Source organism: Argiope bruennichi, chromosome 8, assembly GCF_947563725.1.
Source record: "Argiope bruennichi chromosome 8, qqArgBrue1.1, whole genome shotgun sequence".
Lineage (NCBI taxonomy): Eukaryota > Metazoa > Arthropoda > Arachnida > Araneae > Araneidae > Argiope > Argiope bruennichi.
Genome location: NC_079158.1, coordinates 63,356,452 through 63,375,753, shown reverse-complemented (window position 1 = coordinate 63,375,753; position 19,302 = coordinate 63,356,452). Strand labels below are relative to the sequence as shown.

The following is a 19,302-nucleotide window of genomic DNA, read 5'->3' as shown; positions in this document are numbered from 1 at the left end:
AACTTTTATTATTTCACAATCAATTGAATAAATTGCGAGTTCAAATAAGTTATTCCTGATTTAAATTATAAATCGTTTGCTTTTAAACTTTTATTTAATGTTCTTCAAGAATTTGTTAATTTATTCTGGCAATTGTGTCATCGTCTGTATTCTAGTTTGTGATGCGTGAGAGTGTTGTGCATATATATATTCAGTCCGATATAGAAATAAATTATGTTACTTGTGAAAGAGCGAGATTCTTTATCGAATCCGTTTTAAATATAATAGAATTGAGAATTACACAAGTAATGAATTTCAGGATCTTGTTTATTTGTTTATACAAACAATACCTTAACATTTGCCTCTATCAAATGCATTGTTCTGCAGCATCCTAGTATTAATTAACTTTTATTTTTCATGCTTATTTTCTTGTTTGGCCTATTTTATGAATAAATATATTTTTCTACCTTTTCAATCTTGTAATCTTGAAAAATGCACTTAGTTGGTGAATCAGCCAACTTTACATAAAATACATTTTCATAATTAACCACATATTGAAACATATGTAAGATGTTAATAATCCTATTTTTTTCAAAATTTTCATTTGTAATGCGTGAAGTAAATAAGTATATTTCTATTAGGTATATGAAAAAAAAATGATCCTTTTTATTTTAATAAAACAAAAAGAATCTTGGGTTTAGCTTAATGATTTTTCTCCATGTTAACAATATTTTATTTTCCGATTTATATATCTTTTAGGCAAATATAGTTCTTTTTTTTTACCTTCGCTTTACTTACAGAGAAAATGTATTTTTATTGCAAAAAAAAAAAAAAAAAAAAAAAAAAATTCAATTTCGAGATTTTATGAACCTTCGTATTTCTCACTTCCCTCAGCCTGAAAAACACATTTCTAGAGCGATGGCAATATGTTCGTTTTTCTGTGAATACAATAACTCAAAATGTTTTGAGCTAGGCAGATGAAATTTGGTATATGATCATTCGGAATTTCTATTGAATTTTGAACGAAATCCATTCAGAAGAAGTTTGTCGGTTCTGCTATTAATTGTATTCACTATTTGTATTATTTCATAAATGGATTTATTAAGAGAATTCTTATAAAAACTAAACAAGTTTTTCAAAATAATTTCTACTGTTAAATATCACTACAATAAAATCAAATTTTTTTTCATTTTTTAAAAATATTTTTCGTTGTATGATTATATAATAAACTCACTTCACTATGTTCACCTGCTTCTTTTTCGAGGCGTCAGTCATATTCTTTATCAAAGTTTCGCAGCTGTCTTTGAAAATTTGTGTAATCTAAAATCAAAGCAACTCCTTTAGTTACAAGTAGAAAAAGGATTATGCAGAGCAATATTACATTTAAGATTCAGCCAAACAAAGTAATTTAATGTTATTATTTTAACCCAATTATTATTATGTAATGAACCAAATTATACAGCACTGAAGTGAAAAGATTAACGACAAATAATTAGAGTAACAGAAAAACTACTGAAAGATTTAAATTTATATTTTACATAATGTGTCTACTAATGTCTTTTCTCACTGTATTATTTTTTGGACACTTGATAACTACAGAAAAAAAAGGGAAATTTAAATAAAATAATTTGAATATATTCATTATTCGATGAGCCTATTTACAACTCGCTGCAACAAAGGCAAGAATTATCGTCTCAATCTCGAAAATTGTTTGAGTTACGGTAACTTTTTTTATTACAGAGAATCATCAATATTTATGCAAAAAGATAGTTCACAAATTTGAATGCTAAAATCAGAATATTATATGCAATATTAGCTTGCGTATTTTTGATTTTCATAGTTATTGTTATCTAAAAATATGTATATCAAAAATGAACAACTAGTTATGGTTGGCGCTCATTCCACTTCTAGGCACCTATCTTATTCTGAATCTAATCGCCACCAGGGGTTACATGAATATATGGATAAGAGGTTATCGTATAATTAAAGTCCTTGGTTAGGTAAAATGACGTTGTGAGGTCCAATTACTTCCACTCCAATGATGAGACGTACCTTCAACTGAAGAATTAGGACGTGAACGCTGAGGATTTTAAGGACTCGAACCGCAGCCGAACTACGTCCTATTGTCGTGATAAGGATTCATTCAGATTATTCTGTATGCATAGGCATTACAGGGATTGCCTATGCATATGGATAATGTGTTTATATTGAATGTAATACTACATATTATGAAGCACATCAAGTGTAAATTAGCATAGGATCAGCTGTGTCTTTTTAGAAGTAGCCAAACAGGAAGAATTTCAGTGGTATGACACTTAACATGCATGTATGTCTCTCTAGGTGATCACAATAGCTGAATATTTCCTGTATAGAATGGGATTCAATCTATAGTCTAATAAAGAAAGAACAATAAATTCGTCTATTGTCCAATGGAGCTGATTTCTCGCAAACAAATGACTGTTGCACCCATTGTGTTGAACGGACTACTGTAGACTTAGTATGCATATACACCACGTGTCTTTTTGACTCAGCTCTACAACTTTAATTGGCAATTTTTCATTCATCTCGCATTATTTTCGAGATTGATAAAGTAATTCCTGATTCACAAGCTTGGAGACGCAATACATAGTCTCATAAAATGCAACATAATTACATCAGTAGGTCTAGACACTACTTTTATGATTTCAGCTGCCGGAGCTCCAAAATTAATAGGATGCATATGATTGTAGAGGACACATTGTATATTTGCTATCTCGCCGTAAGAAGAATTTTCGATAAGAAACGCTGCTTTGGTTTCAATATTATAATAGTAGAATTTTCTGTATCTTACATTTAAGATTTATCACTAAATATTTTTCATATACTTAGATTTAAGAAAATTTGTTCGCGGATACAAAATGCAAAAACATTCCATTCCATTTTGATGTAAAATCACATGAAAGCCACAGCAATCAATTTTCAATTCGATTAAATGCAAAATTAAATCGCTGGTCTGATTTTCTAACTGTCTGAGATGTTTACTGTCTGCAATATTTATGTCCTTATACCCTATTTATATTCATATGCGTATTTAATTTTATTTCTTGGCATATCTTCTTTTAAAAGTTTGGAACTTTTTTTTAGCTTTTATGATAAAAGGTATTTAAAATTCTGGTTATTTTTATCTGAAATAAATATACCGTCTGACATAATTATATGAAGCATAAAATTCTCCTCTTTATTAAAAAAATGAACTTATATTTTAATTAATTTACCTATATTTATTTTATGTATAATAGGATGACATGCGAATATAATGATATCCGAATAGACATCAACTATAAAAGATTGAAACTTGGAACCTTGAAAATAGTTGTTTTCTTAAAACGTCACAGAAAAAATTCTGAACCTGTAAGTTTTCGAAATTAGTTATTACATTTTATATAATCTATTAAGAAATAGATTGTAATTGATCCAATTTTACTTGCAAACTTTAGTACGGTTGGCAACAATAAATACGCCATCAATGGCTTACATGCGATTCATTGCACAAAATTTATTCTTTCAGCTGTTTTGGAAAGAATTTATAATTAAATAGCTTTATAATTATTCCTTTAAGTCTAGAATTATAGTCTAGAATTATTAATATATTCTCTGCGTCTGTATGGACAACGAATATTCATTTTCATCGTTTAGAGGTCCATATTTCACAACTTTGGAGATCCAAAAATGCATACATATCCTTTGAATTAATTAATAATTATATCATCTGGTGAGTATTGTAATTTTATTGTGTGAAAATTGTTTTGTATTTATATGAAATGTTATTTTTAAAATTTAAATACAAATAAAATTTTCTTTAAAATGCATTTGAATATTTTAAATTAATGAACATATTACTTTTTATTGAATCAAAGACTAAGTACATAATACTGTAGCGTTAAAAGTGTTTTTTGATAAGATATCAATTAGATAAATTTTAAATACAATTCTTTTAATAAATTACTCTATTAAGGAAACTAGTTTTCATAATTTTCAATGAAAAGATTTTAAAAAGTAAGATACTGACTAGTTTTATTTTCCGTGCTGTGAAAGCTGGAGTAACGGAAGATCGAATTCGTTTCCAATATTTGGCCGGGGCCATATTCAGCATCAATATTAATATTTTGTTGTTTCCATATCCAAGAAGACTACGCTGTTCAAAACAAAAAGGTCATTATTATTTTTTTCGTACTCTTTTTTAAAAATTAACAACAATAAATAATTATAAAATTAACATATCAAAATTAATAGTTCTATTTAGTTACGAGTAAACACAGATTTTTAAATGTAATTCTAAATGGTAAACTCTATCCAATATTAATACCCAGAAAATAGCTCATATTGTTAATAATTAGAAGAAAGATTAAAACAAACCATTTTGAAATGTTTCAAATACAAAATTATTCATTTTATTACATTCGGATTATACAATTGATTAATTTTATCCAGCAGAAATGTTCCCATATTTGATGCTTTTTCTAAAAAAATTTAGTATACCGGAATCATTGTTTTTCAATGATTTTTTCAATGAGAGAAATTGTTTCCTTGCCTATTTCGAATAGTTTAAATTAATTAGAAACAATTATTACTAATTACATTAATTAGAAAAACACTTACTCTTCGATCCATTAAATATTGAAAATCTTTCACAAAGATATCCTTTATTAAATGCGGCTCAGCTACAGAAATACTTGGCATAACTGTACGAAAGTACCTGCAAATTCATAATTATATTAGTAACACAGTAGTTAAATAATTGATAATTTTCAGTTTATTTTAAGAGATGAATGGACAATGTTTTAGGAAGTGCGTGCGAAAACCACCCAAAAATCTGATACAAAATATTTTCACATACCAATCAAAATTCTTTCAAAGCATTTTGATATTTTATTTGTATCTGTTGTTGTGTTGTGACTTATGGCACTTTACAAGCCCGCTGACAGTTATCTGTCAGCGATTTAAGCCGAGCGAGCGTCTTTTGTTTTTTCAATAGCGCCAAGTAGGGCCAAGAATACGACTTAGCTACTCACGCGTCACAACCCTTTTTATGGGTCGGACTTCATTCATGCATTTCATTCACTCATCCACAGATCGTAATTTAGACCTGAATCAGAGAACGATCACCTCTGAACCAGTACCCGCATTGGTATTACTCTCCACAATTTGCATCTAAATCAAGTTAGTTAGACTGAATGAAAAATTATGACAAATTTTTACTAAGAAGGTTTTTTTGGATATTTTTAAAGCAATATATGAATAAATACTGCCGACGCCATTTAATGTGAACCTGATTCATGTTATTATTCATTTTATATTATCAAAATCATCAAATTCAGAAATGATGTATTCAAATGTGAACAAAAATATTCGTTCAGTATGATTACTGTCGTTGATTGTTTGATGTCATCATACTTGAGAAAGAGAACTGACAGATACTTCATTTTCAACCAGTTTTAGTAACTGACATTCATAAAATTTCTTGCTCCATTTGTAAAGAAACATTTGGTTATCATTTCCCCCATGGGATGGATTCCCATTCTAAAGAAGTCTGGATCGATTTAAACAGACAGCTAAGCTGCCAGGTCTGCTTCGAAATCTGTTGAACAATCATAAACCACTGTGACTTATTAAAGCAAAAAATATTTTTTAAAAAAAGACAAAGAGCTCATTTAAATGTTAAAGACAAAATTAAAGACAAAGTGCGAAAGTTTATCAAATATGAAACATCGCAGTGCTGCAAGACAGTTGAAAAATTCCCAGTCTCTCTCTATAAAATTTTGGTAAATCGTGATATTTTTGTGATCAAAACCAAGCAATAAACGTTGATGATTCTGATGAATGAATGCGGATGAAAACTTGTGAACGAAAAATGGACATGAACGAAAGTTGTGAACGTTGATGAGGGGAATGAATGTGGCTCTAGCCCCTCTAATGAACGCCAAAATGAATCAAATATTTGATAATTTGAAAAGTGGCTTACAGCATTATTTAATAAATTATAAATAAAAGAAATAAGAGTGTAAACAATATATAAGTTGATTATTGCGAAATAATTTTTGATCGGAAATAATTAAGGAAATTTAAAAATTATTTTTAAAATAAATTATAGATAATCCTGAGATAAGTGTTTTTTCCCTTTTCTCTTCATTTCATTCATCTTCATTTCCCTCATTTTCTTCCTTGATTAAAATATAGCTGATTTTACCTAATTAGGTAATTGTTAACAATCAGTTAATGTTATCTAAATTCTTAAGTCCTGAAATGATCACATTAAGTTTATAGTTACTGTATAACGTCACTGCCATGTATCACACAGATCAAAGACGTTGTTATTAATATCAACAAAAAATTATAAATTAATTATTATTTTTTCGACTAAGGCTATCGGCATGTCTTTCTAGTTATACATTCGTATGACTAAAATGCTTTCTTCTTTAATCTCTTAACCTTTTGCTTTTTTTAAAAAAATTTTTTATATATAAAATGGAAAATAAATTTATTTATCTTCAAAACTGCATTTTAACAACGTTGAGTCTCTGCCACTTTGAAACAAGCGTAATAAAAGTAGAGACAAAAACCTGATGACACCTTTTTTATAATCTCAGTGAAACTTTTGTTGCTGAATCATTAATGTCAGAAGTTTTTATATTGATTTCATATTTAATAACTTTGACTGATATGCATGCGTTGCTAGTTTTCATCTGTTTTGCTATTCTTATTACAAGACGCACTAAAGCTGAGTACTGTGAGCAAAGACAATTATATGCAGAAGAAAGATCTGATGTTTTATTCGCAATACTATCTATTTACTACAAGCAAATTTCTACCTATTTTGTTAACAGGATTGCAAATGATTTTTTTGCTAACTATCAATTTATTCTAAAATTGTGTACATGCAATCTAGGAAATCTCAATTAATTTAAAATATTATTTCGCACTTTATTTCTATATTTTCTTCCCTGAGTTTTTTATCTAAAAGGAAGGGTTAATAAACCTGAACTATCATTTAAATTGGAGTGTTATCGTAACTTCAATTTCAATAATTATTCAGATCTTAGAATAAGCACTTCTGTCACCATTTTTTTGAGAAAGTACTCTTGGAACAATTGTTTATATTTAGATATTATCCATCATATTTTAATAAAGATTAACGGCCTTTATGCTATTTGAAAGTAAATAATAAAACTTTTTAGGCGGTTACGTTTAGAAATCTCACATTGAAAAATCTCTGTTTTTTCTGAAACATTAGAAAGTCCCTGTGCTTTTCACTATGTGCAAAATTCTGGTGTTAGTCCTAAAGTCTTGTGAACATAACAATATAAATAAATAAAATTTTAAAGATGCTTCTTGCATTTTAAAGGTAATTATCAGTTTGAGTGTCAGAATAAAAGCTATTATCCCACGAAAAATTATTTTCTTACGCTGTCTTATAAGAGCGAGAAATATGTATTTCCTATATGCCGTCTAAATGTTCGCCAAGTTTTCATAGTAATGGCAATACAGCTTCAGTAATGTGAGCGCAAATAACACTATTAATAATAAGTGAAAATAGAGCTGAGAACATTTACCATACAACTCTTGAAAGCTTTAGGCATGTATTAGAAATCGACTTCAACATTTTTAGAGTCGCATCGCTAGTACGCATAAATTATTTTACTACATATAGGAAAAAAGCTAACTCACGTAATACACGAATGTTAAAAGTTTACACTCAATACAACTTGAGTAGTAAACAAAACGAAATAGTTTGATAAGTATATCTTCGTCATTTTACAATAAAATAAAATAAATATAAAAGCCATTTATATTTACCCATAAATAGGTCCCAACTTTGCATACCTCTCTAGTTCGACATTTAGTGCAGGCTGAAATTAATTTGATTATAAATAAACAGTAAACATTAGGATTTTCATAGTAATATGACAAACATTCAGATTAAAAGACTTTTTTGATAATTAAGATACTAGTCGCTTTTGGCGACCAACTGGGTACTTGGAAATATTGGTTGTGTTTAATATCAAATCCTTACAGATAATTTTATGGTCATGATTTTCTACCTAAAATACAATGTTAGCATAAAGTCTTATGCTAATTATCAAAATCTAATGTACAAAACTCATTATACTTAAGTATGTGTTTCATTTTGGAAATTGTAAATTTCTTACTTAATTTTGCAATAATGCCAAATAGATTATTAAATTTCAACGTGCGTTTTCCTCAATAGCTTGAAAAATGAAGGAGGGGGGGGGGCATTCTAGCCATCACCATAGATTATACAAAATTTGTAGCGTAACATTTGACTCGCCATTTATTATCCATGCTTTCAACCCTTGATTATTTCAAAGTGATGTGTCAAACTTTCATAACAACGTTTGAAAATGCCCTTGAACAGGAATAGCTGATTTAATTCCATCGAATCGCAAAAAGCATTGTGATTTTTTATGATATTCCATTTTGTTAAATATTAAAAATTTATTGATTTTTGTATGTGATTTTTTGTTATATTCCATTTTGTTAAATATTAAAAATTTATTGATTTTTGTATGTGATTTTTTGTTATATTCCATTTTGTTAAATATCAAAACTTCATTCATTTTTGCATGTCTAAACATCTGCACCACTTACTCAAAGACTTTTTTTAAGAACTGGATTATGCGAAGCCAGAAATTTTGTACTACTATCTTAAATGGTTATTGTGCTCTCTGTATTTTTAACTATCAAATTGTGACAAGTATTAAATCCTTATTATGTTATTAAGCTTACATCTGCTCTCTTTATTATAAAATAGAGCTTCATGCAGTTGGATGGGTTGATCTTTATCTTTACTTATAATTAAGATGAATATGTGTGCTCTACACACCAGACCTTTTGATTGGAGTTACCAAATTTGGTACATATATATTTTGAAAAATAAAAAGGCGTGCGTGGAAGCGATTTTTAAATTTTTTTTAGTTAATTAAACAAAGGGAATTTTCCCGCAATAACTTTTAAAAATATTACATGACTTTTATAATAAAATAAAAATAAAAGTATTGAACAGATAAACATACAAGTCAGTTTGCATCAGAATTGCATTTAACATAAACTAATGATAAATGGCTTCCAATTGCGCACATTTTGTGGCCAAATTTTGCAAATTAAACATAGAGCCTATTTCCTTCATGCGGATTTTGGTCAGAGGTGCTTCTGTTTTTAATGTCTTGACCTAAAAAGCCCAATTCCAATGATGAAACGCCATATAAGAGGGTATGGCGTAAACTAAACCTGTCGGGGCCAAACTCCTTTCCGTTGGTGAGACAAGAAAGTTTAAAGACGAGATATTTGCTCTGGTATTATCCCCATCATATAAACGTTGTGTTATCCTCATCAAACAAACTATGTTATTCATAATTACGTGGTTTGTATAAAATAATCCTAAAGTTGTTTCAAAACGGAATGGTAATGTAAAAAACCAGAAGTATGAATTCAATTTGAGGTATTTACAATATATAGCGTACTTGAATCGGACATTTCTGTAATTATATTCTTGTAACTCTGTCATTATGTTTTACATTTTATTATGTGCCAGTTTGCTGAATAATGGACGATATATTTTTTCAGCCCCGAAAATATTGAATTATGAGCTAACAAAATACATTTGCGAGAAGTTTTATTTTTTCTGTTTAATTCAAAGAAAAGTCACTAAGTGTTGAAAATTTACGATAAACACACTTCTTTGATAAAAATGTATAAGTATTGGATTTGATGTTTTAGAATTGGTGATTTCGACACAGTTGACAAAAAACGCCCTCATTGACCAAAAAATTTCGAAGATAAGGAATTGGAAAAATTGCTCGATCTGGATTCATGCCATATGCAAGACGATCTTACTGAAATATTGATCGCACAACTGTTTCCAAATGTTTAAATGCACTTGGCATGATTCAAAAACAAAGAAATTGGATGCCATATGAATTGGAAAGATGTTGAAAGTCGACTTCTCACAAGTGAACAATCCCACAATGTTGAAAAGGAAATATTTTTCATCGTATAATCACAACAGTGAAAAATAGACATACTGCGATAATCTTTATCGTATAAAATCATCAGTTTCACTTGGTACTGCATCAACATAAGCTCAGGGACGGATATTTATGGTTCAAATCCCGAGGTCTGTATTTAGTGTTGTGTTCTAAGAGCTGCTTCAAAGAATGAAAATATCGTCGGTGATCGTTACCAAACACAAGTAATGCATTTGAGATGTGCGTCAAGCAAAAATGACAGCAATTCGAGAAAAGGCATGATAAAGTAATTTTTCAGCATTACAACGTTCGAATACATGTTGCTCGTGCAATCGATTTTATTTAGAATAGTTTGAAATGGAAAGTTTTACACCACCCTCCATATTCAACAGATATTGCTCCATCGGATTATTACTCGTCCCGATTCATAAACAAACCTGGCTAAGCACCGCTTCTAATCTTAGGGAAAAAAATTAGATCAATTGATGCGGTGAGTTAAAAGATGAGATGTTCTTTTGATACGGAATCATATGCTAAATGATAAGATGTAAGTATTGTTTTGAATTACGATAACATAAAGAAATATAACAATATGATTGGTTATCTATGCTTGGGAAATAGTGAAAGTAATTAGCGAAATGGGCTCAGCTATTCAGGTTGAGGGCTATTTTTATTTTGTAATATCTTACAAAAATAGAGGTGACCGAAAGCAGGGAACCATTGTTGACTTATCTAGGAGTCGTTAAATTTTATATGAAATAAAAATTCGCGGTATCCGTTTAGTGGTTCTGGTTGGAGCACTACTCTTTGGATATTGAGAGAACAGCTGATCACTGAAATTTACATTGAAGAATTTTTCCGAAAATACGCTATTATCTAATTACTTTTTTGACTAGTTTTTTTCCCTTTATCTGTTTCGATTTTTGTTTTTAGAAAGAAAAAAAAGTTAAATATTTAAATTTGTATATTTTAGATTCTATTGAGAATTAAATTGGAAAATGATACGTAAAAACTATCCAATTTTTACTATCAGTTATTACTATTTTTTTCAAATTTAAACTGGTCTATTTGCAACATTATAACAACACTGATTATTTCCCCATACTAACCTTCGTCATATCCTCCAGCAATGAACCAAATAATGGCAATGGTTTAACGTATGGAATTCCTCTTTTTTCCCAGTAATCATGATTTCTTGTAGTTAACCTGAAATAAAACTACTTTTATTAGAACTACTTCAAAATAATATAATTATATCACATTTTGGTATGCTTTGTGTGCTAAATATTAAACTGATTTTTATAATTGTGAAGAGAATTATTTTGTTGTTATATCTTTTCGTTTAAGCTTGTGATAAAGCAAGCAAGTAAATAAAGTCAAATCTCTCATATCGAGTAAACCAAATGTAAAAATGTAACTCGTTTAACGAGCGATGTTTTGCAGAACGAATGGCAAGAACACCGTGATGTTGGAGAGAAGCTGTGTAGCATCGACATCGATGAACTTTTGAAAGAAAATAGCCAGAACTACCGAAGGACTTAAGGATCTGTTTCACAGCAGAAAGTTGTGGGGGAAATTTAGTCAGGAGAGGAGGAAATAATAGATTCAACAGAGCAAAAAACTTCCAATGAAATAAGGAAGATGCGGAGAACATGATAAATTACACCAGCCTGCAAAAAAACAAAATTTTTTTTTTGTTTGTAAAATTTTAATTGATTTATATCAGCAATGATGATGTCATTCCAAAATGCAAACTAAATTTTATGTAACACGTAAGGATTTTTTACAAATGACGATGAAAAAATTAACAAAATGCAGTATAATGCATACAGTTGCAACTGTAGTTACTATTAAAAAAACACAATAATGCTGTTCATTTACAATATTATGATAACTTTTGTGTTTTTCTTGAAGTCAAGAAGCTTCTTTTTCGGGTTTTTCGTTTATGGTCCACATCACTGTCTCTTTTTAAAGACCAACAGTAATCGGCCATCATGTTAACATCTCACAGTCCTTGATATCTGCGTTCCATCTCCTTTATATCCTGGTGGAATCTTTCACCTTGCTCGTCACTCCTTTTCCTAAATTGTCTGGGAAGTATTCCAAATGTGAGTGAAGGAAATGAATTTTAATGCTCATATTGCACCCCAAAAGATGATAAGTACGTAATTACTCAGTTACAAGTTCTTTGTAATTTTCTTTTCTCTCATTTCCCAAAAAACCTTCTACGACATCTTTAAATGCAACCCAAGCCTGATTCTCTCTATTTGTCATACATTGTTCAAAATTGGAATCTTTAACTAATTTCTTTATTTGTGTTCCATCAAATACACCTTCTTTAATTTTAGAGCTAGACAATTTTGGGAACTTCAATATAAGATACTCAAAACATTTTCCACCTTTATCCAAAGCTTTCACAAACTGCTTTATGAGTCCCAATTTTATATGAAGTGGGGGCAATAAAATATTTTGTGGATCTATTGAATATTCATTTAAAATATTCTTCTTGCCAGGAATCCATTCTTGTCTCTTCGGCCATATCTTTTTTATCCAATGACTTTCTCTGTCCCATTCACAAATAAAGCACGGAAATTTAGTAAATCCATTTTGTTGCCCGAGAAGCAGACCTATAACCTTTAAGTCACCACATATTGCCCCTTTGTGTTCAGTGTATTTTATTTTAGTGAGAAGCATCTCCATACTTTCATATGTTTCTTTCATGAAAACGGAATGTGCAATTGGAACTGATGCAAGTTTAGATTCGTTATGCAATAAAACTGCTTTTAGACTCCTCTTTGCGGAATCTATAAATAGTCGCCAATCATTCGGATTATAAGGAATATTATCGTCTAATTCATGTAACAAACCAGGTATGTCAGCACAATAAACCAAGAAGTAATCAGATTTGAAAAATGATAAAAATTGCTTTTCTTGATTCCTGTGCCAACTAAACGACGTATGTGTCGTTAGTAAATTTTTCTCTTTTAACCGAGAGCCTAATAATTCTACATTTTCTTTAGTTAAACCTAAATCACAAATTAAGTCATTTAATTCGGCTTTATTAAATTTTTCAGGTACTTCATTTTTTACGGTGAAATCCAACTGTCATCTATGTTTTGAATTTTTAAATAAAAGGTTTTTTTTAAAAATACAATTATAAGTATTTATTCAATATAAATGTATTATTTAATTTCAATGAAGTAAGAGGTTTTCAGAATTTATTTAAACAAATAAACATACATACTTTATTAATTTATCCTATCCAAATCGCAAAAAATCTGTGTATTTTTACTTATTTAAAAATTTTACTTTTCAAAAAAACTGTACGTGATACGTAAAAACTGATATTATTTTTGAAATAAGCATGCGAAAATACATAAAAAAACAACTATTACTTTTAAAACAAGAAATTGTTGAAGGCTGGTGTTATTGATCTAAATTGAGAAGCATCAACCTAAGGCACTTAGCTTTGAGAGTTAGAAATTCATTTAACAATAATGCTTTGTTTCATTTTCGTCCTTTTTTGAAGCGCAGCAAACTTCTTTACCCAATTTTCTGATAAAAGCATGCATTATAAATATTAAACAGAATTATTATAAATTTATTTGAGATTTTTTTTTTCGGAATTGAAAGCACTGTCCTATTTTGCATGGACTCCTATGGAAAAAAATATTGTTTGGCTTATCGAGTGTTTCGAATTACGAGTAAGATAGGGAAATTAATTGTGCTCCTTAAGCTAGGTTCTATCATAACTTAGACAGGAATAATCAGACACTTGCAAAAACAATAATTAAGGTTCTAGTTTATATTAGAGATAAAAAAAATTGACTTACTTAAGGCAGTAATTTTAGTTTAATTTAACAAATATAAATTTAAAACTTTTATAACTGTATATTACAATATAAATAAAAGAGTGCCTATAATTAGAAATATAATATTAGTTTTTTTTAAATCCACAAACAGACGTATCAAATATGCACGAGCATTTGCGCAATTTAAGAGAGTATAAATAAATTCATAAAATGTGAGGATGGTACTAAAATTTAATTTAATTATATTTATATTTATTTTGTTTGGAAGCCAACATGCGGTATATTTCGAGATATATTTCGTAATTTTGAGCCACGGTCGGATAACGTGGACGACAACTGAATCAGATACCTGACGGATTTAATGCGCATCATAACGCGATTCTTCGGTGGAAATCGTGTTCAACATGGAACACTACGATCCCCATGCCAAGGCTTTGTCACCAGGTCATCATGACCAGAAGATAATCGAATTAAAAATACTAGAATATAAGGAGTCACTATTAATATCGATCCGTGTTTAGTAAAAAGAAATTTAATTTTCGGAATAATCATAAAGTCATAATGGCTTGCTGGCACTCTTGGTTTCTGAACAAAGTGGTGCGAGTTCAAATCGATATTATTATCCAAAATTCTTCGTATTCACTGTATGGGTACAGAAAATCTGATCGAATTGCACTTGGAAGAAATACATAACAGCAATTTTATTGGTTTAAGTTGTTAGGCTTTACATTAAAAACAGGTAAGTATGTATATTTGTTATTGGCTGACAGGGGAGGAGGAAAAATAATCATCAGTTTTTTGTATTTAAATAAAATTTTACTAGTCCAAGAAGAAAAGTTTGTAATTAAAAAGTTATATTAAAAATACCTATATAAAGTGTAGTTAAAGTTAAAATAGGTTAAATACAGCAGGAAAAATTATTAAAAAATGAAAATCTGGAAAATTATTTTTTTTAAAGTTAAGCAAAATTTTCGCAGAAGTAAATGTACGGTAATAACTTCAGATCAGTAGTTGTACTATTTTTTAAAAGTGGTGGGCGTGGTTTCCCCAAAGCTTTCTCGCATACTCTAATAAACTTATCACGCCAGAGAACGAATTACATGGAATTGGCTTACAATAGTCACGCAACACTAACTTTTGGCGTGAATCTAGCATTTTTACTGAGTCTATTGTGTCATCTTTAGTGAGTTATTTGGCGATCAATCCTTAGCATGCGTTAATAGTATCCAAAAATCGAATTTGTGTTTTAGACGCGTTTTTTTAAACGATAGAAACCAAAATTTGATACAACTGCACTTGTAGTCACAACATCCATTCAAATTTGACATATTTAAGTCATTGCGTTTTTGAATTATCGCGTTTATATGTTTTTGAAAATACAGACCGATAGACAGTCAATCTGTAGTTAGATTAAGCTCAAAATTTAACGTCTGTTAAAACTGCGTACAAAATTTTATCTATCTAGCTCTCTTCGTTTTGTAGCTGTAGTGTTAACTTATGTTCGAACGGGGTATACTGACTTCCTCTGGACAGATTTTACTGAAAACTTGATAGAAATCTGTAAACTTGGTGGTAAAGACTGTATACCAAGTTTCAACCGTCTAGCTCAAAGTATTTTTCAGTATTTTTGCCACAGTCTGACAGACGGACGGGCATTTTTTTAAAGTGTGTTTTTTCAAACTCAAGGAAATTTAAAACGTGGATATTCGTTAAATTCTTGAAATTTTTTTTTTTTTTTTTTTTTTTTTTTTTTTTTTTATGATTACTATACTTTTTCTATACTACGTATACAATTAAGATGAGAAAATAATGAAAAAGGCCGCTTTACTTTCAGTATCTTTTCTCAGGTAAAAAGAAATAGATGTATTGACAATAAATATTTAGCCCAATTAACTACAAACCATGGACTTTGCCCGCATTATCTTAAAAGATTCAGTTTGAGAAATTGTAGTTGTAGATGTGGTAATAATTATGATGACATTCCACACTATATTTTCCATTGCCCTATTCATCATCATTTGAGAAAACTTATTAAACCTCAACTAAATATTTCCCAAATTCTATTAAACAAAAATTGAATTTAGAAGCTCAAAATATTTTGGGTTTCCTATATCATAATGAAAACAGATTTTTCCAAATTGAACAATAATTTATCCTGGTTTGTCAAGCACTATTAAAAGTGGACAGTATCTAGTGAGTACAAGAAAAAAAATGCAAAAGGAACTATCAGGCCTTTTGTTCCTGATTCATGGACTCTACCTTAGACTGAGCCACTGTATATATTTATTTTTCTTTTTGTTTATTTTTTTATTTACTTATTTGTTTATTTATATTTTTCACTTTTTTTTATTTATATATATGTAGTGATTGGATTTTGCAGCGTTAGGAAATAAACGTTCATAGATGGCGCTAGACAACTAGCGCGAGTGTAATTCAAAGAGTGATGTCATTCGAGTGTTGGCTCTTGGAGGAGAAGGAGTTACTGAGCAGAGTAACTCGAACGAATCTGAAATAAATCTGTTAAGTTTTCTATTTGCCTATTTATTGAAAGCACTCACGAACCAGCCACGACAATATATATATTTTTATTTATTTCTATTTTTTTCTTCTAAATTTAAATTGCCTGTCTTCGGTAAATTTTATTATTTACAAATTAGGTTTCAATAATGCTGTTGAAACAACACTATGTAGACTCTTCTGCTTGGACTATTTAGACGTCTCCACTTTTTCTTTTTTATGCCTACTCTTTTTTTTTTTTTTCCTTTGGCTGTTTTTAGCTTCTAGTACACAAGATTATAAAAAATATTGAATAGCTAGTTCTTTGATAGCTATTTAAATTCTATTTTTTAAAAATTTTATTTATGAGCTTTTACCGGTGTAACGCCACTTTTGTCACACACCTAATCATCACCAGAATACTACGTATACAAGAAAGTAAAAATGAATTTTGATAGAGTCGTCGAAAAAGACCGGTAAGAACCTATTTTTCCATCTCTCCGAATTCATTGACAGGATAATTTCTATTCACAAAGTGTTATTTTTAGATATCTGATGGTCTTATAAAATTGATATTCAAAGAAAAAAAAACGAAATAAATTAGCTGTAAATTAATATTTTGTCCCATTTATCAAGCCTGAACGCATTTTCCGCGAATATTCTTTAACATTTTTTTGGGAACCAATCATCACAAATTAAGATTTTTTTTTCCTTTCTCAAATTTAATTTTTACTTTATTTATTTATTACTATTATACAGGGTGTTTATTTAGTCCCGGACCCATTTTGATGCTTAATAACTCATAAAATAATAAAGATAGATTAAAATTAATAACATAAATGGTTAAATAGACTCAAAAAGTTTCATGACCCTTGTCAATGAACTTTCACGTGTGCCCCCTTCGTCGCACGGAGAATATCAAGTCGATAGTCAATTTCAAGCCAGGTAGCGGCAAGCATGTCGGCATCCACAGAGCCTATTGCGGTTGTAATTCTGGCTTTTAGGTCATCAATGTTCGACACTCTCCTCCTGAAAACGTTGAAGGATCTTTTTGGTAAATTCTGAAATTTCTCTTTGCTTGCACTATCGATTTCATTTCTATGAACCACCATAAAATCTGTGCTTTCTCTTGTGGTGTATGCATTCTCATTAATATCCGCTCGAATAAAACATCACATACAAAAGTACTACATAGAACAAACACATCAAAAGTAAACATAACATAGCAATAGTTGCCAAAAACAAAAGAGAGAAAAATGCAATTAATAAGCAGACGATATTTAGAAAAGTACAGATATTTAGACTGGAAAATGAAATTATCTGAAATTAACCACACGCGCAGACGATATTTACAAAAGTAAAAATATTCAAACCTGAAAAGGAAAATATATGAGTTATTCCATCGATAAATGCCATAAGTTTGTTTATATCTTCATTATTTTATGAGTTATTAAACATCAAAATGGGTCCGAGACTTTATAAACACCCTGTATTATTTGAAACAGTGGAGCAATATTTTTCGAATAGGATCTTTTTTTTTTTTCTCCTCGAATTCGAACAGATTGAAAAAAACTTAAAAAATCATACAATTCAGAAAATATTTTTAATCCTTTTCAATTAAAAAAGTGAAATCAAACTTACTAACAGATCTGCAATTTCTCTGGAATTCTTTTGCAATTATATATTATACAGAATTATATATTATATATTATACAGTTATTATATAATATACAGATATTATATATTATTATATATATATATTATACAGATATTATATATTATATAGATATTATATATTATACAGAAGAAAAGGCTTGATAAATGTTTCAGATCAGTATCCTCAATATTTTTGAAAAACTTCTTTAAACAATTACTGCTGTCCTATTTATGTTGTCTTAACGTTCGATAACTAATTAATAGTTCTTGTTAATATCCAGAACTTTCTAACTTTTTTGGTGTTTCCTCCAAATTTAATGACCTTTTATGCAGAAAATGATATTCAAATTTTTTTATTTTCCTCTTTTGTTATACGGACCGATATCTGGGAGCAAAACATAGTGACTTTATTTGGATGGCTAACAAACAACTTAATTCAATAAAATTGCTGTTATGTATTCTTTTCTAAATATTGATGCTTTTCAATACAATTCAGTTGACAATCAAAATAAAGTTAAAAGAATCTGAATTACTTACCGATAAAATAAAACGAAGATTATAAATCCAAGAATGAGAGCTACCGAAAACGGCCCGCAAATCAATTCTTCAAATAGCATTCTGCCAGTGACAGAAAACAGATCTGGTTTCGCTAAAAGCAGAATCAAGACTGTTGAAAATGAAGAACTGCAATACGAAAAATTGCTGACGTAGAACTTTATTGCCAAAATTCCTTATGGAATATTATGAGGAAAGAGAGTCATTTTGACAATTGAAGGACATTCATCAAGATTTTTAAGTTATGTGTGGATATCAAACATAGATCTGAGGATTAGATAAAGCTTTTCGAAAAATGAAAACAATTTAAAAGTACAAACTGCAGTTCTGAGATTAGATTGAGGCAAGTTTATTTTGAGATATTTTTTAGGATTGACGAATGTCATTAATTAAATACTTCTTTATTATGTTATATTTACGTTTTCTCGGCACGTTTCTGTTTCTCTTAACACGATATATTGCTGATTACATTGAAGTAAAATAATATTCACTTAATGTAGGAATCATGTCCTTAATCTGAAGTTTTTGATCTCAGATTTAAGGTACTTTGATTTTCCGCTGCCTCTAATCAATAAATATATGCTCAGGTACTGATATAGACTAATCTTTCAGGGGCGGGGTCATGCAAGAACATATTATCGTAAGTATGAAAATTTTCTGGGGAGGTTTGGGAGTCAATAAAAGGCAGCAATTCGGCTGGGAATAATATATTTGGAACTAAACTATTCCGTTATAGGACATGGCTTTATTTTAAATGCACAATTATGATACTTTCAGACTTC

The 19,302-nt window shown here is 29.5% G+C and overlaps 1 protein-coding gene across 1 annotated transcript in view; it reads right to left on the bottom strand.

The window, feature by feature from the left end:
- The window catches only part of LOC129981114 (cytochrome P450 3A8-like), a 43,459-nt gene extending 24,834 nt beyond the window's left edge, over nt 1-18,625 (bottom strand). Inside the window, exons 1-6 of the mRNA XM_056091791.1 lie at nt 18,503-18,625; nt 11,111-11,207; nt 7,813-7,865; nt 4,618-4,714; nt 4,028-4,153; nt 1,214-1,299 (exon numbers count right to left, since the gene is read on the bottom strand). Coding sequence (XP_055947766.1) covers nt 1,214-1,299; nt 4,028-4,153; nt 4,618-4,714; nt 7,813-7,865; nt 11,111-11,207; nt 18,503-18,582 — 539 coding nt within the window. The 5' untranslated portion in view covers nt 18,583-18,625. The remainder of the gene's footprint in view (nt 1-1,213; nt 1,300-4,027; nt 4,154-4,617; nt 4,715-7,812; nt 7,866-11,110; nt 11,208-18,502) is intronic.
- Nucleotides 18,626-19,302: the final 677 nt, after the last annotated feature.